This window comes from Nothoprocta perdicaria, unplaced genomic scaffold, assembly GCF_003342845.1.
Source record: "Nothoprocta perdicaria isolate Ctin4 unplaced genomic scaffold, notPer1 scaffold_341, whole genome shotgun sequence".
NCBI classification, from domain to species: Eukaryota; Metazoa; Chordata; class Aves; order Tinamiformes; family Tinamidae; genus Nothoprocta; species Nothoprocta perdicaria.
The window spans coordinates 200,502-228,001 of record NW_020455579.1 but is presented as its reverse complement, the minus strand read 5'-3'; the positions used below and the strand labels follow the sequence as shown (position 1 = coordinate 228,001).

The 27,500-nt window shown below is 38.8% G+C and overlaps 2 protein-coding genes across 2 annotated transcripts in view; one reads left to right on the top strand and one right to left on the bottom strand.

The window, feature by feature from the left end:
• TG (thyroglobulin) overlaps window positions 1-27,500 on the bottom strand; it is a 144,425-nt gene that overhangs the window by 31,740 nt on the left and 85,185 nt on the right. The gene's annotated exons all lie outside the window — the stretch shown is intronic.
• SLA (Src like adaptor) lies at window positions 5,603-26,565 on the top strand. The gene is made up of 8 exons (XM_026043916.1): window positions 5,603-5,747; window positions 10,522-10,615; window positions 16,525-16,624; window positions 20,342-20,428; window positions 21,984-22,087; window positions 23,373-23,504; window positions 25,205-25,337; window positions 25,878-26,565. Exons 2-8 carry the CDS (start codon window positions 10,555-10,557, stop codon window positions 26,095-26,097), a joined length of 837 nt encoding a protein of 278 aa, XP_025899701.1. The 5' UTR covers window positions 5,603-5,747; window positions 10,522-10,554; the 3' UTR covers window positions 26,098-26,565.

The following is a 27,500-nucleotide window of genomic DNA, read 5'->3' as shown; positions in this document are numbered from 1 at the left end:
ACTCCATCAGAAGAGCGGTCTCCTAGCTCTTCACTTGGAACAAAGAACTGGGGGGCCACCTTGGAATAGCAGGGAATTTAGACCTAGGATCATGCTAGGTCTTCCCTCCACTTCCCTCCAACCTTGCAAATTTATTCCTTAACATCAGCTCTGGAGATGCTCAGCATCCTTCATCAAGTATCTAGTAGCTTTGAGTGACATGAATAAAATAARTTAAATAAATAAATAAATACATAAATAAATAGAGGACTTCAGTTTCCCAAATTCTAAAAGTGGAAGTTGTCTAATTAGAAAGCTGAAACTGAGAGCGACACAGAGCATTATGATCAGATGACACACACATAATCACAGAATTTTCTGGGAATGGTGAAAGCATTTTATGTTATGCTTAGTTTTGAGTACATTTCATGTTAGGCATTTGAAAATCTGTGCAAAATTCCCTTGTCCCATTAGGATCTGTGGACCAAATTCTGCACCAAATCAAATGGCAAGTGCAAAAGGGTCTGAATAGAAGTATCCCACAAGACACCTTCACAGGGAGGAAAGGCTGGACAGCCAATTTTTCAGGTCATTGGACCTGATGCGAAGGAGCTTTAGGTATGGTTCAAGCCTTAAAAATAAGAGAAACACTCAAAACTTCTGCATTTACATTTGAGGGGAGGCAGGAGGAGTCAAGGGCCAGAGGACTTGTTTGGAGCCTTGCTTTWTCTGTGGATAACTGTATGAGTGGTTACAAGAGGCTTACGAGCTCTACTTTTTTGTTGTTTTATTTTTCTACTTTTTCTTCCCTCTGTTTTCCATGGTAACAGCCACTTCCTCAGTCTGTTTCTTTTGATAACATCCGCGTTCAGGAAGCATGTCTTGCACTTGGGCTTTGAAAGTGGAGTCTAGTGATGTGGAAAGATGTGGAGACCAGTACTGTTACTCATATAAAACCTTGGGGGAGGACTGGAAGTGAGTGGTAGAGGAACTTGGGGTATCATTCAAAGAATTCAGAAGAAAAGGCTTTATGTTTCCTTCCCTCAGAGCATCTGCAATTTATTTCAAGCTTTGGAAACATGGCTTTGCTTGCTGCAGAAGTTAGGCAAGCAAAACTGCCCAAGTTCTCCGTTTTTCACACCATGATTCAGGCTCATTGCTTTCTCATCCTGGTCAAAAAACTCAGAGACAAATAACTGAAAGCAGAAGCTGGTATTACCCACAATAAAATTTCTTCTAAATACTAGTAGGAAGAGTCAAGACATACAAAGAATAACATAATTGGACTCATCACTTCTGTTGTTTTTTTCCCTAAAGAACCTGTAATTTCCTTATAGGATTAGTCTCAGTAACTAGTAATGAAGGAGTTGTGTGCTTTAATAAGCAGTGCTCTTAAGGCAGGCGTAGAAAGAGTGGTGGGACTGTTTATTTCCACTAAATGATGCTCATTACCACCAACACGACAGAACCATGAATCAAGAAACCAAAAATCATGAGATCAGCTCAAACCAATGAACACTATGTTCATTTTGTTACTCCTCTCTTTTTTAATTCTTCAACAATCATCCTCTACCTATAAACATAACAGCTATGAATTGCTTTTGAAAAAAAAACTAAGATCTTCACAAAAAGTTCAAGTCTTTTTTTTTTTTTTTTAAGAAAATAAGCCTCTAAAAATAGAAGATCTATTGTAAAACCAAGATAGCAATCCTGCTGCCACAGAGTATTTTCCATCTGACTATCATGTAAAAGAGGGCTTACATGGAACCTGAGGCACGTGTAGTTCTTGTTTTGGTTATCCTCATGATTGACCACTAGCATCATAGGAAACTCTAATCACGTTTTTGACAAAGACGACATGAAAGCAGATAGTATAAAACTGCTTCTGAGTTGTGCCGTCCCAAATAGCAGTATTACATTTTCCCTCCACATTTACAGGAATAGGGAGAACATAGCAATGAATGCAGGTTAACTCTAGCTAGTTTTTGCAAGTAATGGCATTGAAAATGGAACGTAAAGCTTTCCATTTAGATCAGAAATCAGTARCTTCTCACATAGTTTTTGCTCCTCTTTTCATAATTAGAGGCTAAGCTAGCAAGAAGCCAGGAAATGGAGCACAGTGGTCAGAAGGTAATGGGTGAAAATTGATATGATATGAAGTCTAGCTTTGATGTTAAGCTGTGGTCAGCTGAGTTGAATTTCAAACCTCTTCAAAACCTCTCTCTTGGGCCTCTCAGACTTGCATCAACAGTATCTCAAATCTCTCCCAGCTTGTTGGTCACATCTGAATCTATTCTCATGCATCCATGAGATTGGATGAAAACTGGGTGAAAAACTGTTTTTACTTCATATGTCTCATGGTTCGGGAACTTTTAGTTAAATAGCACCCCATGCTGCTATTCCAATGAGATAACAAAAAAGACTATACAGACTATTCCTGCAGGCTTTGCTTCTGTGTCCTTGCCCACCTGGAAAGGAAAATTGCCATATGTGCTGCAGTGGTAAATCTCTCTTTTAATTCCTCTGCATTTCTGCAAAGCTTTTCAAAAATGATTCACCAGAGACTGAACGATTAGAAACTTCACTGCAATTACTTTTTAATCACCCACTCTCTGTAAACACAAAACCTTCTTCCTCTCCTCACATCACGATCTCTTTTTTTTCCAACCTGACTTGAAACTGCAAACCCTACTTGAACTGTGTTCATCTCTTTGACGCATGTACTCCCTCTAGTCAGTGCAGGTTGCAGAATCCTCCTGAAACAGGCTTTTTGTTTGCTGAGAAAACACCAGAGACAATAGAAATAGTGAGGATAACACCACCCTAAAAGTAAGAGTGGGATACATGTAGTGAAATCTCCATCCTCAAACCAGTGAAGTGTCACAACATTTCTACCTTTCCAAATAAGACAAGCTGTAAAACAGTATTTCTTTGTTAAATACAGCGTGGCTACATACCCAGGCACTCTCCAGGCTCAGTTGCATTCAATTAACAGCCAGAAGTATCTGTTAGACCATCTGGCTTGATCTCCAGGACAGCCCTGGTCCTTCCTATTTACTGACTGCCTCCTACCACTTACAGCAAGGCTTGAGTTTGACTAAAATCTGATCTTGCATAAGGCATCTAAGTTGGATTCAGAAACACTCAGAAATAGCAAATGCAATTTCTTTGCACTTTGTGCCTAAAGATTATCACTCCACTAACAGAAAACAGTGCTTCATGTCTGTCTGAGGATGTCTTCCATTTTAATGGTTATTTCTTTTGCTAATATCTAGCAAAGACTGTTTACATTCTTTTTTCTCTACATAAAAATAAATACACTGTAAATAGGTAACCAGAATATATTCTTTCCCAAAAACTCAAAAGACTACTCTCTAAAAGTATTTAAAAATATTTAACGTGTTTTCATAAACGTCTTTTCTTCTTCTTCTTCTTCTTTATTTTGGGCCTTCTTATTTCTTGGAAAGTGGCAGTTCAGTGTCCTACATTTCTTTTCCTTTGATGTCTAATTCTGCATGATGGGCAAGTGCTGGAGAGCCATGAAGATCACAAAACATCAAGGTTGCAGAGCTATACCTGATGACATTAATGTCATTTTTAAAATCTTTTACACATAGTTGGCCTGCAAAAGCAGAGGAGTAAAAAACCTCTGGGACCATCTCAAGAACTTTCTGTGATGTGTAAGGCAGGCTTGTAGCAAACACTAATGCAGTAAGGGAGATGGGAACCAACAGGTCAGTCCAGCAATACAAAGGGAGACTGAGATATAAAGGGCTTTTCCTCCATAATCTACTAGGACTCTATTTGCAGATAAAAAATGGGAAAACAGAGTAGTTTTCTTCCATCAATAATAATGCTTTGAAAAAGTAAAATTTCTTTTTGTACCCTATTCTGGGCAAACTCTTCTCTGATATAACCAGAAGAAGCCCTGTAAGTGACTCACTAAGAGTCTGTTTCAGGTTTGTGACTCAAATAACAACACATGAATACTTCCAAGACGCATACAAAACCCTATCGAATTCACAGCCAAACTTTCTTCCATTTAGATACAACCTTTATCTTATCTATCACATTATCAATTAAACCAAGTTATTAGCTGCATGCACTGAAAGGGTAAACTGGCTCTCATTATTGTGCAGGGCACAATATCCACCAGCAAAAGAAATGATGTAGAAAGGGAGGGTTTTATCTACCTCCTCTCCCTGCAAACTCATCTTGTGCTCTATGAGCACGGTGCAAGTAGGGGCTCAGGTTTGTTGCTTCCAATGGAGCATATTCTGTTACGAAAAAAACAGCCTCTTCTTCTTTGCAGCTTTACTCTGGGACCTGTCCCACTCATCAGCACTTTTGGGACATAACCTTAGTGCTTATACAGGCACAAAGACGACTTAAGGCAGATACTAGTGAAAAGGGTCATGGAAATGGAGAGTTCTGTATATTCCCATGTTTGGTACAAATGTCTCCCTTTCTGTGCATTTTCAGTAATTTAACAGACATTTTACCTCAATTTTTTTTGAATTATGCTAGGGAATGTGCATGCCACATCCCTGTGACTCAAAGAGAGCAGTAACATTAGAAAAAATGAAGTCCAATTGTTATTGTTAACTATGCACTAGCTCCTCAGACCACAGGATACACCACTGTTCTACCTCTGTGTTATAAGGGCATTATAAGGGCAGTACAAATAAATATATAAAAGTACAGCAGCCCCAAATTTGGGCACAGCTCTGAGAATTTAATCGCTATCCCTGGTTCCAATAGCTCTTCTTTCTACAACAGCTGCCATGGTTGTCAGCTTCTAGCCTTCCATCAGCAAATGGATTATTTTCCATTACCCTGCACATTGCATTGAGCATTTACTCACAGCTACTCTGGTGTGAAGTCAGCTGGTCACTTTCTTTTTTTTTTTAATCATATAAAGTGACTTACATGATTTTTTCAAAATACATCTTGATCATAAAAAGCCAAGGAAAAACTCCCATAAATCCCTTGAACATCTGTATTTATATCTCCAATGCAGTTTTCCTAAATGGCTTTGGTCAGTTATTCAACAGGCTAGTAGTTTTTTTTTCACCATCTCAGWCACTGGCTCCCATGGCCATTTTATTGCTTTGCACAATACTAACATGAAAGTATGTTTCATCCATTCAGGCTTTCTCCCATGTTCATTCATGGCCGATGCTGAACATGCAAGACTATATTATTTGACATATAGAATAAAAAAATATGGGTAAACCTGAATTCCTATTCATGCTTTGTATAATAAAGAATCGGGGTTTTTTAACCTGCCTGAAAAAAAGAGCAAAATTTCATGAAGCAAAACATTTTGGGACTAAACTTTCCTGGAAAAATAAGAGAGAAAATATTTTTTGTGCAACTAACATAATACATTGGTTATTTTATTCTTTTCTTTTTTTTTTTTTTTTTTTTTTTTTTTGCTCGTATTTCGCCAAACCAACCTGATGCAAAATGATTAGAACTTCCTTGTTTCCTCATTCCACAGATAAAGTGCCCCAAGGACCCGCTCGCAACAGGAACCTCATCTGTTGCAAGCACTTTGAGCCTTCCTTATTTCTCAGAGAGGAAGTGTGTGGCCTGTTTGGCAAATGCTGCCGTACATGACAGCGTGAACCTCACAACACGCGCATTCGCCCGGCTGCTCCTCGACCTGATCAGCCAAACCTTGCTGGCAGCAGGCGAGCTGCATTATGACTCCTGCTTCCTCGGAGGAATCCTGCAAGCCGGAATACCATGACTAGCATTTAAAGGTAATAATTACTCTTATACATTCGAGATTATCTGTATACTGGCATATACAAATATGCCAGTCGTTATGTACAGAAATTCGAGTTTTATGCCATTAATAGCTACTGAATTCAGGCTGGGCATTTAAAGCAGGTGGGTAGAAAGGCAGAAATAGAAAAGCTTGCCCAGACCTCTTTTTTTTAAGTGTTGGTGCCAAACATAAAAGGGACAAGAAGTCAAGGATTTCTTTCGAAAGCCCATGTTGAGATGCACAGCTCCTTGTGCTGAAGCTACTCTGCAGATCACTGTAACCAGGATATGAGCAATGCCCCTGACAGTGTGGTGGGCTTTTGCTCCAAGTGTTGAAAGTTTGCATAAATGCAGCATTTATGTGCTGTTTTGCAGTACCTAGATTTTGCATGCCTCTGTGAATTAGCCTGACTASAGGATTGCATTGTGTGCAAAGATACCAGTGCCTGGAAGCTAAAAGGCTGTATGTTTTGATTAATGAGCAATTCAAGGTAAATTCATAGGAGAAAAAAATATATAATTTGTGAAAACTGAGCTGCCTTTTCCTCCCAGAAGGGGATGCTTTYAAATTCCAAGCTAAAGAGGAAAGCTGCATTACCTGTGAACCTTACTGAGAATTAAATACTAAGACCTTTAAAGTACAGACGTAAATATCAGACAACAAAAATGAAGTAATGTATGACGCATGATAGATTTCTGAATTTCATTATCTGGTATTCCCTACAGAATATGTTTAYGCTGGTTTTTATTTTGCCTTTTTTATTTTTACTTATATTTTATTTCTGTCTACTAATTCTTAATCCAATTTTGCATAGAAATTTGAAAAAGTCCTTATATAGCAATGGAATTTCCTATGTATCATGCCATTTAAACACTCCACAAGTGCATTTTCTGAAAGAACAGATTCTGCCAGAGGAAACTCTTGCCACATGTTATGTACGTAGGAAGGGAAGGTACAAAGTTGCACCGCAGGGTTTCACGACCCACAATTTAGGTCAGCGAGATTCCAGTCTTGAACAGTGACAGTGGTGACAAATTCACAGCTCCCAAAATCTCTGCCACTGACAAACAGCACAAGGCAGGACAGGGACTGGAGACATTTTCTCATCTTTCTTTTGGAAGAAAACAAGCAAGCAAGCAAACAAACACTAAAAGCAAAGATCACTAAACCCCCCATAGTTGTGCATTTGCAAACAGTTGCAGCTGCAACGACCTGCTTTCAAGAAAGTGGAAAGGAGGGGAAGAAAAAGCATAGAGTTGAGAGGGCAGAAGACACAGACTTCACGGTTAAATTCTGATTTTCACGCCAGTGAAAATTCACTGTGAAAATTTTCACATACTTTGAGCTGTGCTTGGTTGCAGCTCTTCAACGCAGCGAATCCTCAGACATGAAATAGCAGGGGTCTTGGGAYACCCAAGACATGGTAAGCTGAGAGTCTATCATCTCAGTGCTTCGTGAATAACCCTCAAAGAACTATTTTGTCTTGTTGTGGCACAATTAACTGCTGCGCAACAGATGGAGGGAATCTTTACTCATCTCCCAAACTCCGACAGCCCTGTTGTTATCGGAGACTAAGACACAGTGCCTGGAATAGACTCTTCGCTTCCAAAAGAATATCATCTATAAAACTTCTGTTGATTTGCTATACACTTAAGCAATTAAAAAAAATAAAAATCTGTTCACTCACAAGATACTCTACAGTTTCCTATAARTCTATTTTGGTAGAATATCTCAAACTTCAAGAAAGCCACCATATATTTTGTCATATAATGATGCAATGAATTTGTATTCATTGTGTTCATTGCTTGCTACACAAGCACGAACTACTTAAGCCATAAATTGTACTTTGTACTTAAAAGGCCTATGCATCACAGTTTAGTATTGTTAGAAAAATCACAGTTTARTATTGTTAGAAACTCAATTCTAATTCATATACCGTTACTCTAAAGCAGTTATGTATCATTGACAAGGCGGAACTTGAGAGAGTCTTCTGTCTCCCCCGCAAAACAAAACTTATTTCTGACATTTCCATTCCATTTTCCATGTCTGGGGGAAGCACTCTGCCTCATAACGTTCACCCCATTGCTTTTGACTGGACTACAGGCACCTTTACTCTGCCCAAATGCATGATGACAAATATCCTCGGTGAGGAAACTAGGTCTGACATCTGTCATTTTCCTTTTGATTACTTTGGATACGCGAATTAACAGTAGCAGCCAAAATTTTCCAGTCTCTTATTGCTGCGCTGAGTCTAGATAACTTGAGATCTTGGCCACCTTTGAGATTTTATGACATCACGTGTAATATGCGACCTTGAACTTAGCATGGAAAATGTTATGAGACACAAAACTGCCACACTAGTGACATCAAAACCCCAAATGGCATTGATCTGCACTATTACTATAAGTCATTTATTACATTTTTGTTTTCCGTAAGTTAGATTCTTCTCCCTTTAAAATAACAGCACTGAGCTCTGCTGCTCTCTCCTTTTGACTTCAGAGGGCCTACTAGGAGAAAAACACCATATAAAGCAACAATTTCCATGGCAGAATTTCACCTGATTAATTTTGCATGTGCTCTGCAAAAATGTTCATGCAAGCAGGTATGTGCTCATTTTCCAGCACATAACCCTTCTGAACTATACAGCAAGTGGTTTAATGCCAAAGTGTGTATAGGCAAGCATTTGCTTCACTTATTTTTAAAGTAGCATTGAGGGTTTAGACACCTGAATACCATCTAAATAAATGAAAGTACATTACTCAAATGTGCCACTCTTTTAAAAAGAGTGCAACAAAGAGTTTTAAGAAGTCTTTCCCTTATATATAAACCCTATGTCTCACTTTCCCAAGTGACCCGGGGGCGTTCGAAAATTGTACCCACTGTAACCTCAAGAACAGGAGAAAATCCCTTAACAATGTTCTGCCACACTTCACTAGTAAAATGACTCCTTTTCCTGCCATTGAAGAGACAGTTCCACCATAAAAGAGCATACAGAGGTGCCACTGTTAGCTTTAGTTTTGRTTTTTTCTTTTTTAATTGCTGCCTGGCCTTTTAAGCTCTGTGGAGATCCCTATTGGCCTAAGAAATTTTGCTGGATCATTTGAATATTAGCCTGGAACATCTACAACAGTAACAGCCAAAGCATTGGCTATAGTACCCCTATACCTATAATTCTTGCTAGAATATAACTCAGAAAAATATTTCAGAAGGGAAAATTAYAAACCTTGTATTTAGACAGAGAATGTTTTGATATATTCTACAAAGAGAGACCCTTTCATTTGCAGGTGAATACTTAAATTGCTTATTTAAATTTTAAGGTAACTTTTATTCTGCTTCTAGTTTCCTTATAATGGACAAAGACAGAATTTTTGTGAAAGCTGAATTCTGTCACTTGTCCAAAGGATGCTGGCACAGCTGCACTCTATAGATGTGTCACAAGCTAGTTCCTGAATACAGATAGTGAAAAAAATAATGCACCAATAGAGACTTTCAGCAAAAACCTTTTATGAATAGAACTAGGGAGCATGAAAAGTGGATGAGATGGAGTCAAATTGAAGTTTGCATTACCATTTGCAAAAAAATGCAAGAAAATTAGTGCTGAGAGATGAATTTTCTCTCTTGAATGTTGGAGATCTCACTAAGATCACTATAATATGTAGACAGTTTACTGTATTTTGCAGTGAGCTCAGTTCCAACAAACTTACTCCAAAGGACAATTCCATAAGAGTCTCACTGATTTCAGCAGAACTGCTCAAGTCAGCACACAAATTTGAGCAAGCCAGGATGACAATGTTAAGTACTGAGCAGCATCCAAGAGGCAGTAATCAGCTTTGAAATCTAAACTAAAAAAAAAGAGAGAAAAACCCAAGAGGAGTAGATGGTAGCTGAGGTCACAGAGTTCAGCAAACACTTATATGATGCTGCTAGAGTTTCTATTACCGTTTTCCCAAGGCAACTACCAGAAAACTATTTTTAAAAAAATCAGCTAATAACGTCACAATTTTGAACAAGTAGGACTTACTCTCTTCTGACTCTGATAATGCACCACAGCATGAGCCACCTTTTACATGAGAAGGCAGCTGGTGCTTCTGCTGCCCGACAGCAAAGCCACAAGAAGGAACTCTCCTTGTCAATAACCCATGCTTGCCTAGGCAGTGTTTCTTGCACATCCTCCAAAGCTTTGAGAAAGATGAGATCCTGGAGAAATTAGACCACTGACTTAATGCAAAAAAAAAGCGCTTTTGAAGCAAGGTGTTATGTTCTTTTCTTACACCACCCACGTTCTCCAARCTCCCAAGTGCATCAGAGGAAAACCACCAAACAACATTCTTGGTATTCAGCAATAAAACAACATAATACCCACAGAGCTGAAAAACAGATTTGTCAACCCAACTGATTTCTTTGTAGCCTCAGGACTCCAAATGTTGAGAAGAACATTTTTTTGTGTGTGTATAAAATGACTGTACAGGCAAGGCTTTGCTGTGACTTCCTATTGTGCTGGGGCACTGGTAATGGAAACTTTTACTACATTACRTTCTTCTGAGCAACTTCCCTAGCTGTGGTTTTCTGCTATTCCCCTGATAAAAGCACCAAAGTGGTGAGAGCTTAGCAAATATGTAAAACTCCGAATTTGTAAAACTGAATTTGAAGCAAGAGCTTTCAAAAGGAAAACTACATAAAATTGAAGACGCCAAAGCTGGGTTATTTTTTACGTGTTGGCACAGCAGGTGTTATTCTAAAGTTTAATTTCCATGTCTTTGATTCAGTTCTGAAGAGCTTTGACGGAATTAGAGAGAGCTATGGGAAACACTATGAAAACGTCGAGACCCTCAGCAGAAACAAGTGTGTCGAGCCAAACGGGTAAGCATGTATTTATTTTCTTCCAAGAGAAAAAGATGTTCAAAATATATTGTACATWAATGCATGAATCTTCCTTCATTCATCTGATGTAAAAAAAGTGAGTGTGTGACTTTGCTGTGGGAGAAGGAAGGCATCTGCAGACAATGTTTATTTTTAAGCGTATTCTAGCTCTTTTTCCAAGAAATAATTTAATTAAACAAACAAATGTTAAGACTTGCTAGTATCCCTTGAAAGGCATTTCCTTCTGATTCAGAAAACACTGTTCTATTTTGAAAGCAGAATTATTGTCTTTGAATGTATTTTCATGTAATCTTGTATACAGAGTTGTTCTTATATTTTGATTTTGCTCAGTTTTAAGGTTAATGACTTAATGACATTTTGATTCCAATGACCCTGAGGCCCACGATTGGACATTTGCAATTATTCCAGTATGCTGCCAACTTTCCACATTACTAGAATTATCAATAGAAGTTATATAAGACAACACACTTCACAAACTCAACTAACAAAAGAGGATCTAACACATCTGTCCCATGCACCCATACATGAGAAAATCAGCTTGCAAGACCCCCATAGTCTGGTAGAGATCATGAGTCTGAGTGGGAAGGGGAAAAAAGAAATCATTGACCTGCTACTCCAAACTGTAAGTGCGTAGGTGGAGGGTAAGCACAGCCACAGCTCCTGCTTTGAAATATGATGGTCCACTCAGGCAAGGGCAGCACTAAATGACTCCCCAAAGGTATAAAATTGAAATTTTGAGGGGCTGGGGAGAAGGAAAGAGGTGTTWATCAAAATTTTGCATTTTTCCATAACTGCTAATTGGACAACTATGTTGCTCCCTTTTAAGAGGACGGGAGAATAGTTTAGTTCTTTAGCGCTGGAAGGAAATACAGCTACACTTCCAGCATTGCTGAAGACAGTTATATAGCCCTAGGTCCTAGTAAAACACAGACTCCACATTGCTAGTGGCTGCTTGGATGTGTAACACAAACCGACCATTTATTTGTTTGCAAGAAACGTGCCTGTGCTGATGTTGCCAGAAACGCCATAAAAAATATTGCAGTCATCAAAATTGTTCTGCTCAAAGTGGGGCCTTACGAGAGCTGCCAGAGCTGTGCGCCGAATGGCACAGAGCTCACGCTGACACTAAAAGGTAGGATTTAGTAGGATTAAAAACAAAAGCCTCCCTTGCAATGACACAAATGGAACACAYGCATAAAAGATCCCTCAGCAAAGGGGTTGATAGCACAGAGATCTCAACAGGAGATTACCTAAATGGGACCTACAGGTTCAATCCTATGTGTCTAGCACTTCCAGTGAGATGCTCTGTCACATCCTGCTTGACCTCCAGCTGCCATTCCAGATGGGAAYAAGGCTTCCCATAAACCAGCAGCTCTGGCCTAGGCATTCTTGACAGCTAAAACTGTCCTGGATACCCGCGTTCAAGCACCTGAAGGCAGACTTAAATGCTTTCCTAGCTCTTTTGTGTTTAATTCTTAGTCCATCAGCATCTCCCATAATGGCTTAACCACTGTTTAAGTAATATTGTCATCCAAATCTGGGGAAAACAGGGGAAAAGGAATGCAGTACTGAAAGTGTGTATTGGGGTTAATCTAATGAGTTTGATGCCATTTTGAGTAGATCAAACCCCAAGTCATGTTGCCAAACACCAAAAGATTTCCCTAAGTCCAGGAACAGKCATGTTAACTGTAAGTCAGATGGAAGAGCCAATCCATCATCTACAGCAATTCCAGGTAAATACTGGGAAAAGTAGGTTAAAGTGAAGGATAGAAGGGCAAGGAATGAAGACGTAAAAGCAAAAGAGAAAGCAGATAAGCACATTCTGCATGAGAAATCTGCAGCATAAATGCATTTAATTGTTGGATCCTGATAAGCTTTTGTGCTGCACCACATACCCATCCTTGTCCTTTCCCGTAGCTCCAGTGCACCAGGCTTGGTCCTTGACCAAAGCAACAGGGTATGAGCTTTGTTTCCATGGGATGTATTTGGACTCCCGATATAAGAGCACAGCACGGGCATCCCGGGCCTGGCCTCATTTGGCTTATAGCAGTAGCTGCCAAAGCAAAGGGTTATGAGGAGTCACAGACCCTCCCACTGCTCTCTCCTCCCAGGGGACCCCAGGTTGGAGTCAATCCTTGCCGAGCTGCGCACGGCTGCACCTGCACAGCGCTCAGTGCCCAGAGCGGCAGTGTTAGCTCTAATTCGGGCACATCGAGGTTACGCTGCGGCCACACCTTGCGGCTGCACCACCGGCACCCTCCCAGCCGCGTGCCCTMCTTTTCCTCCCCAGGATATGTCATGCAAGAAACCAAAAGTGTTTTTGCTAGAAAATAGAGCTGGGGTGGTGCACGGAGCTGAGCTTGGACCAGCAGCTCGTTCCCATCCCAGACCGGGTCCATGGCAGGGCACAGCCTGTTCCTTGACAGCAAAGTACAGCCCGGGGTGGACTGGGATGCCCTGCTCCATCTCCAGCAGTGCTTCACCTCCTAATCAGTCATTTGAAGCATGCAGTATTCAGGCTTGCACCTCGCAAGGTATCAGGATGTGGGTACCTGAAACTGGCCTGAATTTCAAGCTCAGCTTTTACTCCTAAAAGAAAAAAAATCTATCTGATTCAGTGGAAATAACCATATTTAGCTTTTTCCATATAACTTTTGAGCTGTTCCATTTTAGAGGTAACCTACACATTCAAGTTGTGGAGGAAGGGTTGCGTTAAAAGTATTTCAGTCCTTTCTTTTAAAAAAAAATACTTAAAAGTGTAGGAGGTGTTCATTAGATCAAATCCATCAGAGATCACTGAGTGATGTGGATGTGGAGAAAGAAGATAATTGGTTTAGTTACCGTTTTGAAGCTTTGGTATCTGAAAGGAGACACTGGGTCTTGCAAGGTGTTGTAGAGTGTGTAGGGCTTTTTTTTACATGATCAAAAAAACCCAGTGAGGTTTCATTTAAATACCAGTTAAAATGAGGTCTTGTTATTTGTGAAGTGGGAGGGTTGAAAGGTTTGGGGCAGTACAAAAGCCTTTTACTTTCTCTCTCAGTACAGACACTTTCAGAMGTAACCTCTGCCTGGATGTTGCAGCCAATACTACAATTAATTATCTCCTTTTAAGAACTATAAATTAACATAAAAAAAGAAAGTTTATGCAAATAACTCCTAAGGAGAAGAAAAGTCCAGTCCCCACCCTATGCATAACAAAATGCATGTTAAATGTATTGCAATGTATGATGTTAAATGTAAGGCAAGGAAGGAGGGCAGAAAAGCATTTTTTTCTACCCTCTCAGTATGGAAACAATTTTTTTTTTATATAACAGAGTATGTTTAGAAAAAAAATCATTAAACTAAATCTATGTAAAAAAATGGTCTTACAGGTGCTCTCTAACAATTTGCAATGAGAATTTTGGGAATGGCACTTTATCTTGACTCTGTAGGTYAGGATATATTCCCAGGAAAATATTTGACTTTGTAGAAAATAATTCAGCACCAATACTTAGGTCTAGAGGTAGCCTTTGATACTATATAGAGATGTTTCTTAATTTTAGTGCATAACAGGAAAGCAATCAAARGACATATTCAACACAATTTCTTCAATCTGGTTGAACTAGTTATACAGTAAGTTACAGTAGACTAATCATGGAAGTTGATTGATTAATGCTTAGGTACTGAACAAATCCCGATTAACTGAGTGATGCTAAGTAAGTGAGAAAAACTTGATAATGTTAATACTAAACCCACACCAACAAACTAACCCATGTCAGCTCCAGACTCTACACATCTGTAAGGATGGCTGCTGGCTGTATCATAGGGCCAGCTCTGTGAGCAAGGTTAGCAAACTAAATGCATGGACAGTCATTTTGAATATAATCAAGTAAAGTCACCCACTGCATTGCTTACTTCCAGTCTCTACAGCATAACAACAAACCACTAGCCAAAAATAACACAGGAAATTAGCTTTTCAGTTCTTTCAAACCACAGATGTGAAGTATTTTCCTTATTGTTTAGATTATCATTATGACTGCTGTAAAGATAACTACACATGCTTTGCTTCTCCTGCCAGTATTTCTTTCCTGCACGCTTGCATGTTTCCTTCAGTAACACAGAAACATCACAATCAATACCTCAATGTATATTATTTGCCAGGCCAYGAGACACTGAGGCTGAACACAGACCAAATCTCAGCCTTCATTCTAGATGGCATTTCTAGATTCCAGCAAATAAATGAATAAATAAGACTATCTGAAGAGGAATCTATATTAAACAACAATGTAATGATACAGATATGTGTCTATCTGCCTGCGTAATTTCTTTCTCTACACCCCCAAAGTCATTTCTATTTTTGCACACGTTGAGCTGTGCTGAGTGGACAAATATGGAGAGCYGACAACCACTGCAAAGACTCTGGTGTGTGGTGTGCCTAGCAAGGGGCATGCTGTTTCTGGTATGGGGGAGACACTGTCCCCTCTTGTGCTGGTAGATGGTACTACATGTAGAGGATTGAGTTCCACTTCCAGTAAGGAATGTAGATGTTTTACAATCTTTCTTGCTGGAAGTTGTGCCAAAGAGTTCAAAATGCCCAGCATTGGATGCTGTGAACCTCCTACCTGTCAGCATTTCCTGCAGACTCACAGCAAATGAGAAACTCTTGAATGCTTCATAGTTCCCATGTTGCCCAGAGTGGTGGACAGGATGGGGCCTATGAAGCGTTCAAGCACCTCCACCCAAGTAATAGTATGTGTTGTATGTAGGGTTGCAAGTCCACAAAATAGGACTCTAGCCTCTTGTCCTGCAGCTGAGGGCTGTAGACAGCTGCACACCATGCGGAGCTCAGACTCACCACAAGCTACGTTCTTCTCTATCAGGACACATCCAAAACCCTGAGAGGTCTGCAACTAAAGTGATAACGAGCACAAATATTCAGTATATTCTGTGCGTTAATCTGTCCACATGCTCATGAGCATGATTCAGGTCCTTATCTCAAAGCAGACTGAGCAAATTTTGGACATGTACTAACACCTCAAAGGAGTTCATTGGCTTATTGGCTATTCTTCAGTCATACATATTTTTTTCTGCAGGAATTATGGTCTTTGAGTAAAAATATTGAAACAAAAATCCCACCCATAACTATGACTTCCCTAGGCCCCACTAGTGTTATTTAACTTGATTAGCAAAAATATTTGTCAGCTGAATTCTAACTRAAAAATTAATTTCCATTTGATTCTCAACCAATCTATAAGGTCCCTCTCTTTGAAAATTGCAGTTGAGTACAAAATCATTTTACTTTTCTTCTGGAAAGGAAGATAAGATGCATCATATGGCATCTCTGAGGCCATTTCCACATAAGCGCAGAGAGCAAAATTCACTGACTGTTCATTAAGCTAACTTGCAAAACTGATGGGAAATGGACAATAACCAACAATAATGACCTCCATCTCATTGCCCTTAACCTAAACAACTTTAATAACCTTGAAAAATATCAGTGACGTTAAACGCTGGAAGGATTCAACACACATCTTCCTTTTTTTAAATGCAATGCGTCAGCACTGCCCAAAATTGTAGCTGAAGACATTTGAACAGTGGTCTCAGACTGCATTACTTCCTACTACCATGAATACTTACTCATTTTGCTAGTTTCGATTGAGCATTTTTTAAAAATATGATAATTATTAGAAAAGAAATGTAAAATTATTTATTTCCAATCAATCAAAAGCTTTTTATTTTCTTTTTTCCTTTCTGATCTTTACTATGTTCTTACAAAACTATAGGTTCTTGAGTTTTACAGATTAACATTTTGCAGTGGTGTTTTTACTATATAAAATACAGATAACAGAACCAAAAATAGCTACTTTAGAACTGTATCACGTTTAAGTTTCTTTTTCTGTCTTTAACAGGTCAGGAGAGTGATTTCCTTGCTGTCCTCTATGATTATCCTTCAGCAGACATAAGCCAACCCATATTTCATGTAGGAGAAAAACTACGTGTGCTATCAGAGTAAGTTGATCCAATTTTTAAACTAGATTAGCTGATGTAAGACTGTTTCACGTTGCTATGTTTCTATGCATCTGGCACCAAGTAAATGCTGTGAATTTCATTTCTCTTGAGCAAAGTGCTTCTTTTCAGTCTGTAAACTTTCCATGAGAGTTGAAGGCATGAATGCTTGAGCAATGAGATGGTCCAGATATAAAAATCAATGACAGGCTCCTAAAAGCCTTGCTATATCCTGTGAATAGTGTCCAAGAAGGTTTTGAATAACTCAAGTGATGAAGTCTATAAGAGTATGTCTAAGAATGCTTCAGTTTTGGATAGGTTTTTAAGTATTTAAGCAAAATAAACTAAGTTTGGAGTCAGCAGAGAAAGATACTTAGCCAAGGTATAAAAAAATAAGGTCATAAGGGTCTGAGATTGCAGATTCTTCTTGGATTCTTATTTCCCTTTGATATGGTTTTAGAAGGTGGGTTCAGATTCTACTGGATATTAAGATTCAAAACAGAATTCCAAAAAATTGCTTTGAAGTGGCTTTTAAGAAACTATCCTCCAATTGTAGTGGAAAACAGAAAAAATAGAAATAATCCAAGTCAAGTAGAAAAGGAAAATGATTCCGAGTTCCTCTGCATCAGCCCTGTGTTTGTGTGTGTGCACATGCATCTCTTGTTCAGAAGAAAGGATGAATGAGAACAACTCTTGTTATCAGCTCTTAAAACATCTTCCTAATTAAAAAGTAAAAGAATGAAATTACCTCTTCCCTTTAAAAAAAAAAAAAAATGTTTAAATGAGTCTGCATTTTTGGGTCAAGACACAGGGAAGAGAAGGTGCATGAATTAATCTTCTCAAAGATATCCCAAACTGTTCTACTCAAAATTTTCATGAGACCCAGAAGGACATAGTATTAAGAGTATGAGTTCAGCCTGACCACAAGCATAATGTAAATACTCCCAAATTCAAGAAAGCACTCTCCTTTAAAAACTGAAGACAACAGCCCTGATAATCTTCTGTGCACCACTTGTAGCAGTGCACAGTCAAACCCACGGGCACTGTTTCCCACAGCTTAAACAGAATTTTTCACTTTTGCAGTTTTGGTAGACCAGATGGGCTCAAGAGGAAGGGGAGGCCAGACACATAGCAGAGAAACTCATTGAAGGATTTTAAATTTACAGGAAACTTATCTAATCAGGCAACTCTCAGAGCTTCAAATGATTGGAGGACAGGAGAACTCAAGAGAAGCATCACAGATGCTTGATGAATTCTCAGGCTCCTCTCAAGGCCACTATGACCTAGCAGAACCATTGCCACAACAGGGTGCTGGGCTATATGGACCATGGGTCTGATCTGGAGCAGCTGCACATTCTGCTTACAGTGTCCTTCCTTACTGACTCCCTAAACCTACAGATCACAAGATTTACAYGGTCACTAACTGAACTTCTTGCTGATGGAGAGCTTCCCTAAATCAGGGGAATTCTTCCCCAGTAATATCCAGATATCTAAACCACGTCACAGTTTGCATAATGYACATGACATTGCACAAAAACTGCTTTAACATGGAAACTCCAGCTCAGGTCTCCTAACCTTTGCCAGTTAAGGGCGTTCAAAAAAACACATAAGTACATATGCCTGGAACATATCAATGGGAATTAAAACCATTGTATGCCACAGACGTAATAGAGAGCATCATCTACTGGACWTATTCTAAAAGAACTAGATTCTTACAATGGCAGTTTTTAGCATGTTTGTTTGTTATTCAGCTTCAAGCATTTCTCCCAGTAATAAAGGAGGGACGACGAAAGCCTTAATGGAACTTTCTTCTTCCTGCTGTGAATCAGCGTGTGCAAAGAAAAGACACTCCGATGCCTTATGCAGACACGTATGGCTTGCCCTAAATGAAGAGCCTGTTCTCCCCTGCTGGGGTATGCACTAAAGATAATAGGATTTAATTTTTGCATAAAGACTCCTACTCCACACAAGCTGTGTGACTCCTTGAGTCACTGAAGGAAGCAAAATGTAGCGGATGAAAAGAACAGCCCAGCAGGTATGATTAGACCAAAAGTGGCTGGGAAGTACCATGGAGAGGCCAAGATTAGCAGGCAGCAGGCCCTCGTCTTGCAATTAATTTTTAAACTTCTACTCAAGCAATATTTTTGTGGTGAATTGCAGTTTTCAGGAAGTACGTCTCATACCATATACTCTCTTACAAGCTTAAGGAACTGGTGACAACCACATCCATAAATCATGCCAGAAATATAATATGTGGACTCTATACTGAAAATACAACTATTCCTAGATACTTTGACTGTTGCATGTTGGCAAAATTAGGTAAGCCCTCTGGTTGCTCAACCTCTGTTCTGAACTCRTGAACACACGAGGAACAACTGGATCTAACTAGAATTACTTGGGGGTACACTAAATGACACCCCTAGCCTACATGTTTTTGTGGCTCTTAGCCCTGAATGGATGTGCTGGTTTTGTCTTTTCCAGCTGACACAGGACTTTTTAAGGGTTAGAAATAACACATTTTGGAAGGAGAGAGATAAATAAGTTTGTGTGTGTGCAGAGGGRTTGTTTTTGTTTGTTTGTTTGTTTTTGTTTGATTGTTTTTGTATTTTTGTTTTTGTTCTCAGAATTTTTGGTTCTGAGACAGTCATGGAAAAAAAAAAAGCAACTTAAATTTCTTATAGATTATTCCACGTTAGCTGGAAACCCACAGATAAAACCTGCGGGGCCCTGATGTTTCCAACTCCGAACTGCTGAGACTGTTTTTCCCTCAGCACATGCATGCTGTACCATAAGCTGCTATAAGTCTGGTAGTATAATTTAAATGTTTTAAATGGAATGTAGCTGTTTTGACATACTCTGAGAACCTGCAGAGAACTGCAGTCTGGGGATTATCTGGGAGCATTTACATGAATGCTCTTTCTGTGAAGCTTCAAAGGCAAGACACTGTTATTTGGATTCAAACCCTTAAAGGAATAGGTGGAAAACAAACATCAATCATCGTAGTTCTGCACTGCCATAACCCTTACCATTAATCACTTAATGTTTTGTGGCATCCCTGTGAAAATTCTTAATCCCRTGTTCTTCCAAGACACTCAGAAGACAAATCCAATACATACTATTAAAATCCAAGACCTATCAAGGAAGAAGCCTACGTGCCTAATCACCTCCTTTCAGCTACARGTCCTTCTACAGAACCTTGCAGTCCACTCAGCAGCTCATGAAGATGAGGAAAAGAATATAGAGTGAATTGGCTCCATCAGACTGAAAGAACATTTCCAGGCAGACAGCGTTCATTTTCTAAGTATCTCTACCCTGACATTACAGGAGTCACAGCAGTGCCGTCTAGACGCCGCACGCTGAGCCAGCCACACGCTGGCTTGGACACCAGCTTGGTCTAGCTGTGGGAGGACCGAGCACAGCATGGTTTAAGCACTGAAGTATTTACCCATCCTCTTTTAACTGCAGGAAGATATTTGACTACTTGTGCCATTTAAACGGAACAAACATAACTTATTTCTACACCCAAATTTAATCCTAGTGCAAGTTTAGAGAAGAAAATTTGCTAAACCAAACAAACTTGGGGTCATCTGCAACTACTCAGATTCGGGAATACACACAGAAGGTTACAGGCTAACCTGTATGCCTTAACTCATTCCTAAGAGTTTCAGAGCAAGCTCTGAAACCACAGATTTCAATATGCATTTTCTTTCTTTCTCACAGTGAAGGAGGCTGGTGGAGAGTCCATTCCCTCACAACAGGGCGAGAAAATTATATTCCAGGAAAATACGTAGCAAAAGTTTACCATGGGTAAGTGCATGCTTCCTACAGCCTTTTAGCAYAGTGTACAATATACTGCCTTGATTAGAGTTATTCACTCTCATAATCAAGTACTGATAACAGTGACCAGTAATTGTAATTGGTAACAGCCTATAATTATCTATATCTCAGTCCCCTTGAAATACAACAATACCAAATCCAAATCTAAAGCTGACAAGATATTCACATACAGAAATTTGAAACATAAAATCCTAGTTTTAAATACATAGATTTGCTTCCCCATCCCATCCCCCTAACTCCCTGTCCCCGCCCCCCCCCGCAAAAAAAATAAAAAAGCTCGAGTGTTGTGTAAAATATTTAAAATACATCTGCGCCTTGGGCTGACCTCTCATTTCAAAACACCAATAAAGAGAATCTATTTACAAGGAGATTTTTAGTATTTATAAAAAAATAAAATTAAAGCTAGATTTTCTTATGAAAACAAGACCAAATAGAACAAAATGTAAACTCACACTGGAAAAGCTAAGGAAAGTTCAGAGGTTTGTTTTTGACCTAAACACCTGTCAGGAAAAATCACTGAAGTACACAATTAAAACCTTCTGGAAAAGGTTTTAATACCTGTTTAATTCGAAGCATATTTTAACATGCTGCTACAACCGCCTGCAACAGAGATGCTTTCCCAAATACTGGGGACAGATATGGAAACAAAAAGTTACTGTGAACTTTTCCTAAGACTCATCCCTAACTACTCTGTGGATGGTAAACTAGATCAAAACCACAAGAACATCTTGATTTTAAAGTGACAGTGACTCCAACATCAGCACAGCAAACTCAGTTACATCATTACTCAGTAGCTGGGCCAAAATTTACCAAACAATGAAGAAAAGTAATTAGAGCAATTCTGTTCATAACTAACTATCTTAAAAGTCCACACTTTGGCCTAGAATAAGCAGAATAACTTGATAGTAATAATATTTCAAGTCTGGATTAATAAAAGTAGTTAACATGACAAACAGTTCAGATACGTAATTTCAAAGACTACAAAGACACAGTAGCAGACTTTCACTATGTCTGGTCCATAACAACACACCAAATACAGAGATGCTTTAACCAACTCTGCGACTCTCACACTGACCTGATGCCCTAAAATTATCAGCTTTTGGGACTCAAGATAGTATCTTGAGGTTGTATTACATCAATCCAGAAAAAGTAGCTCTTTGGCAGCTAGTTAACAGGTCTTTAATACCCTAGACATGCCATCCATATGTCACATAGATGTGTGTCTAACATCTCAAATCCAGAGATGAGAAAAGCCTCATCTCCCCAATAAGGCTAAATCTTATTCACTTTATTTGTCCTCTTAGCCTCAAAAAAGTTAATGAAAATCCAAATATGAAAAGGAGAGCATGATTTTCTCCATAAACTGAAGAAATATGCTTGGAAATAGTTGAGAGAATAACTACAGAAAGCCACAGTGTTATTTTTGCAGTCACTTTCCTGGCTACTGCTGCACTTTCAGGACCACATGCAGCTCTCTGTTTCAATGGTGTCCAAATTTCAGATTTTGTTTTTTCCTGCTTCACAGCTGGTTGTTTGAAGGGCTGGGGAGAGAAAAAGCAGAGGAACTTCTACAGCTTCCCAACACCAAGGTCGGCTCCTTCATGATCAGAGAGAGTGAAACTAGGAAAGGTGAGAAAATAGGATTTTCTCTCCTCTCAATCTCAGGCATTATCACTTTGTCAACTCGTAGTTCTCACCCATCCCACTTGATGTGCATCAGTTCGGAAACATACAGGGTATGCAGTGAGATGCCAATGTCACCCAGTACAGAGTACTGGTCTGCTGTCACCTACATCACAAGTGGTTCTGGAAACAAGGTTAATGATGGCCATGGAAAGTTCCACAGGCATCAGCACAAATAAGACCCATCTGTCTAAACACTGTTATTTACTCTGGTTACATGCAAAGCTTATTCATCAGCAGAGGCTTTTTGAATGGTAGAAGAGCTGCAGTTCTGCCTCCATCAACAAATGATTGGCTATAAAAAAACACTGGGGGTGGCTGATAAGTGCATTTCCTACGTAAGCAGTTGGTTCTTATATTTATTTTTCAAAAACATGATGTGTTTACAGTTTTCTTTTTGACTATTTTTCCCACCATTTTTATTTAATGGATTGGTCTAACAAATCATCTTGCCCGCCCCCCTAGAAACACAAACACTGACATCTATTCTGCCAATGTATCAGAATCTTTCAGCCCAAGCCAAAGCTATTCTGATTTAATTATGTTGCTATGTGGGAGTTGTGCTGCTCGCATTTCACACTTTCATTCTCGTCAACGGGCCAGGCTGCCTGGGCAGAGTACATCTCCCTTTGCATGCTATGATAGCTTTCCTTTTACTTTTGAAGCACCATTATACATCCTAACGTCACAGAACTGCAGTTAGAAGGGAACCCTAAATCATCCAGGCAAACCTCTTGCATAGCATGAGCCAATAAATAAGTATTAAATTCAAAGAAATTTAGGCTCAATGCTCAAATTTTATCAACGATACATAATTGTTTTAGAAAAGCAAGGGAAAAAGAAATCTAAGCTGCCAGCTCCTACCAGAACTGCATTGTCAGAAACAGATTAAATGAGACTTCAGCAGAGGAGTCCGAATCTCCACTTCAGAAGGGAGCAAACAACTTTTGTTAAGGCCTAGGTCCCTTACAACCTTTCAAAAAATGACCCACTGTAGAAAGAATAAAGGAATAGACATCAAAAAAATTATAATAAATAAATAAAAACAGTCTCCTAGACTCTGATCCTGGACTCTTGGTTCCCTCCATTATACGTGAGYGTATAAATTAGGATGGCCGCTCAGTTTGTTCAGGTATTTCCAGGGCCTTCTGGAACATGGAACCACACCTTGGCCACTCTTATCTAGAATTAGATAGACATTTGACCCAACTTAGTTCTCCTGTTTCTACAGGACTATATTCACTGTCAGTACGGCACAGCCAAGTGAAACATTACAGGATCTTTCGCCTTCCAAATAACTGGTATTACATCTCTCCACGACAAACCTTTCAGTGCCTTGAAGATCTTGTGAATCACTACTCAGGTAAAAGCAATTACAACTGTGAAAAACAGATATTTTCCATAAGCAACCATAAAACTGTATATCAAGGGTCCAGAATACAAATTACTGACTATGCCTGAGATGTTCAACTACTACCACAAAACAAGTAATGACAATAGCTTATGTTTTATTTCTTTGACTATGTGTGATCCCAATCACAAATATTGTACCCCAACACTACAACTGAAATCAACCAGAGAACTCAGCTATATAAAGACAGATAGGCTATGCTGATATTGCATATCACATTGCATGGCCTAATCACCTCATCATTAAACCTGCTCCCTAGTACTATTTTGACCTAAACCAAGTAGCACTTCCCTAGACAATGTTTAAGTAGATTTTGGATGCTAGCACATGCGAGGGACATCCAGTGCCCTTCTCAGAGCTATGACATCTAAACTCAAGTTGTGCTTCTAGACCTTAGGACCAAAGTTCAATTCTTGGCTCACTTTGTTTACCAGCATAGCTCTAGTATACCAGTACAGCTGTGGTATACAGCTCAAATTGCCATTTGTTTACCAGCAGGCAGATAGCAGCATGACATGGAAAACTAGGCTCTGCAACCATGAGTAGTCCCTCATTATGTCACATAATCATATTTGCAGCAGATAATTCTTAAGTATTTTGTTAGTTTATTCCTTATTAATTTCAGTTAATAACGCTAGATTTTATCAGCAGAATTTAGCTGCAAGCTGCTAGCTCAAAACTAGATTTAAATGTAATTTATACTGATATACTCTCCAGTGGGTTACACCTGTTTTAATGACAATATTTCAGTTTAATGGAAATGTAATGTGTGTAAAAATGCCTTTGCAAAACCACAAATAAGTGGCTGCCATCATAGCTCATGAAAGTGAGTTCAGTCTATCAAGAAATAGGAGGGAGGAATGCAGTAAACTTATTGCAAAAAAGTTATAACACAACAATGTGTTCTGCTCTTTAAACAGTAATGGATACTCTGTAGCTTAAAAAGTGTAAAATCACCATATTTGCATATTAAACTGGTAAATGAWATAGCCTCAGTAATAGGTAATAGCATAGGTAAATGTTAGCCAACAAGCATATTAATATTAACATTTTCTCTTGAATGCTGTCAATGCAAGAGCAGATGTAATAAAATTCAGCCGTTCTCTTGCCCTCTTGCCCTCACTGTGAGATGATGCAGAATTTCACTCTGAATTAAGTCTAAAACATGTATATATATAAAAAAAAAAGGTATAAAATATCAGCCTTCYGTAAGGACATACTTTATTTGTGCAGTAGAATATATGCATTGCACAASTGGCAGCAAAATACAGTCTACTCTGAGTGGCTGCATCCTGCATCTATTTTGTACACTGTCTTCATGGCTGAGAAGATGGAAAGAAAAAGATGAAGTCACTAAAGACTCAGGAAACTTGGTTTTAAGTCCATCACAAACTTCCTCCTAGGCTTGAGGCAAGTTTTTCAATCTCTCTGTGTCTCAGCTCCTCACTTGTACTGTGGAAAATACAACGCATATTTAATTAAAGGGTAAAGGAATGRGGAAAGGAAAAAGTTGATGCTACATCCTAATGTCCTAGTTGAGGACACCTTTTTTATTGACTATGTCTGTGTTTATTAGAGCATAATACAGGAAGAAAAACAATGGATAATGATGGGTAAGGATTGACGTTCTGTGTGGTTATTTCCCTGTTCAGAAGTTGCTGAYGGTCTCTGCTGTGTCCTTACAACACCTTGTCTCACCCAGTGCACTAACAACCATGGTATTACAAGCCAAGTTCCTCCTGTGGTGATGCGGAACAAAAACTTCAACTGGAGAAGCATACACAGGTACCACCTACAAAAACAACTTTCTTTTTTCTTTCTTTTTTTTTTTTTTTCCCTCTTCACCAGCCTCTTATATAGTTGCCCTTACAGGAGAAAAAAGCATCTGCTTCTCCAAGCAGTTTTAATTGCTTTAATACCAGTTTTAAAGCTAAGTCTAAACTTCAAAGCTGCTGATACCATTTTAAGCATAAAAATCAGGGTGTCCAGCTTGCCAGAGAACTGAAAATCTCAGTGGTCTAACTTGGAAAGAAGGAAGAATCCTAAACTAGGATTTATATATATATATATATATATATATATTATATATACTTATTATATATATATTATACTTATTATATATATATATACTTATTATATATATATACTTATATATATGTGTGTGTGTGTGTGTGTGTGTGTGTGTGTGTGTGTGTGTGTGTGTATACACATATATATACACACACACACATATAAAAATCTTGTTCTATTTAGTAATTGCTAATATTATGACAATAGCCTCAGGTTAAGCAACTGAAACATTAAGCAAGCTTTGTTCTTTTAAAGGCTGGAGATGACTGAAGATACCGAAAGCACATTGGCAGCAATAGATGATTCCTGTCTCAGCTATGGCCTAAGGGAGAGTATTGCTTCCTATCTCTCCTTAGCTGGGGATGACAACTCTTCTTTTGCAAGTGCCAGAAAGAAGAAAACCCAGTCTCTTATATACACAGGAAGCAAACGCAAGAATACCTTTCACTTGTCACCTACATACTATGAAGACTGAACCCAAGATGATGAAAAAAGGAAGAAAAAAAAAGAAGTACTGAAGGGTTAGAAATAACCCAGAGCATCCTTTGGTCCTGCAGTCACTTGACAGATGAGAGACACAAGCACCAGTTCATGACCAACTGCCGGCTACACTTCCACATTTCCTCTTCTGAATGTTGACTAGAGACTTCTTACAGGATCAGCTCCAAYATAGGCTGGGAATAGGTCCGGTACACCTGAAATTCCTGCTTAATTCAAGATGAACTGAGAGAGACTCTTAGATCTAAGAGCAAATAAGGTGGGGAYATTTTGGTAAGGATGATGTCCACCACCATATACAGAATATTTTGTTGGGAAGAACTAACTAGAACTTAAGATTTTAAATTAAGACTTGCTCTGACAGGGCTGAAATGCACCTTCACAGCACTTCCCCACACTAAGAAGCACATGTCATCATGTGAGAATGGATTCGTGGAATATGGATTCATTTTCTGATGCAAAAACAGAAAATGAAAATCTTTGATAATATCCTCCATATCCGGCATCTAAGCAAGATCTCATGATATCAGGTCAATATTGCCATTCCTATCTTCTTGGGGAAAAAATAAAAATAAAATCACTGTWTTTTCAAGTGACTTGTAATTGTGCTGCTGGTAGTGGCCAGCTGTGCCTGAGAGGTTCAAAACCTGCTAATGGGCTGAACTCACTGAGAAGAGCTGTTCCTGCTTAGCTCTGAGGTGAAAGTACAGGCATATCCAGATGAAGAACTCAGCTGCTCACAAGCTCAGCCTCTTGTAGTCTGTTATTCAGAGAACAGAGGGTATTTTTTAGGAAAATGTAAAAAATGGTAATATCTTACTGGCAAGATAGGCTTGCAAAGGTGCAATCTTTTATGTGAAGGAGACCGGATTTTAGTCCCACCTCCTGAAGATACACAATATTTATGTATAATATTTATATTAAAATCAGCTTTTTAAATAACTAAACTATAGAGCAAATTAGCAACAGTGGATATTATAAAGTTTTCCATATGTCTTGTCTGAAATGAGTTATGTCAAATAGAAACAATTGCTTTAATGATTTGTAGATTGGTTGCCTTAAATTTTACAGATCAGAGCATTTTTCACATATCTGTATCATTTATCAATCTGTAAAGAAGCAGACAGATAGCATGGTCGTTTGAACCCAGTTTGATATTGCCTTCAAAGTTAAACAGTCACTCATATACAGTAGTGTAAAATGTTGAAGACTATGTACCTGAACGAAGATATTTCTGATGAAATATTCTGTTGCACAGATTAGATTAGCAAAGTGTACAAAGAGAACTGGGTTTATATATGTGTGTATATGTATACACCTATATATATATAAACATATATTTCCTATAAATACATCTTAGCACAAATCTGTGTGCTCTTT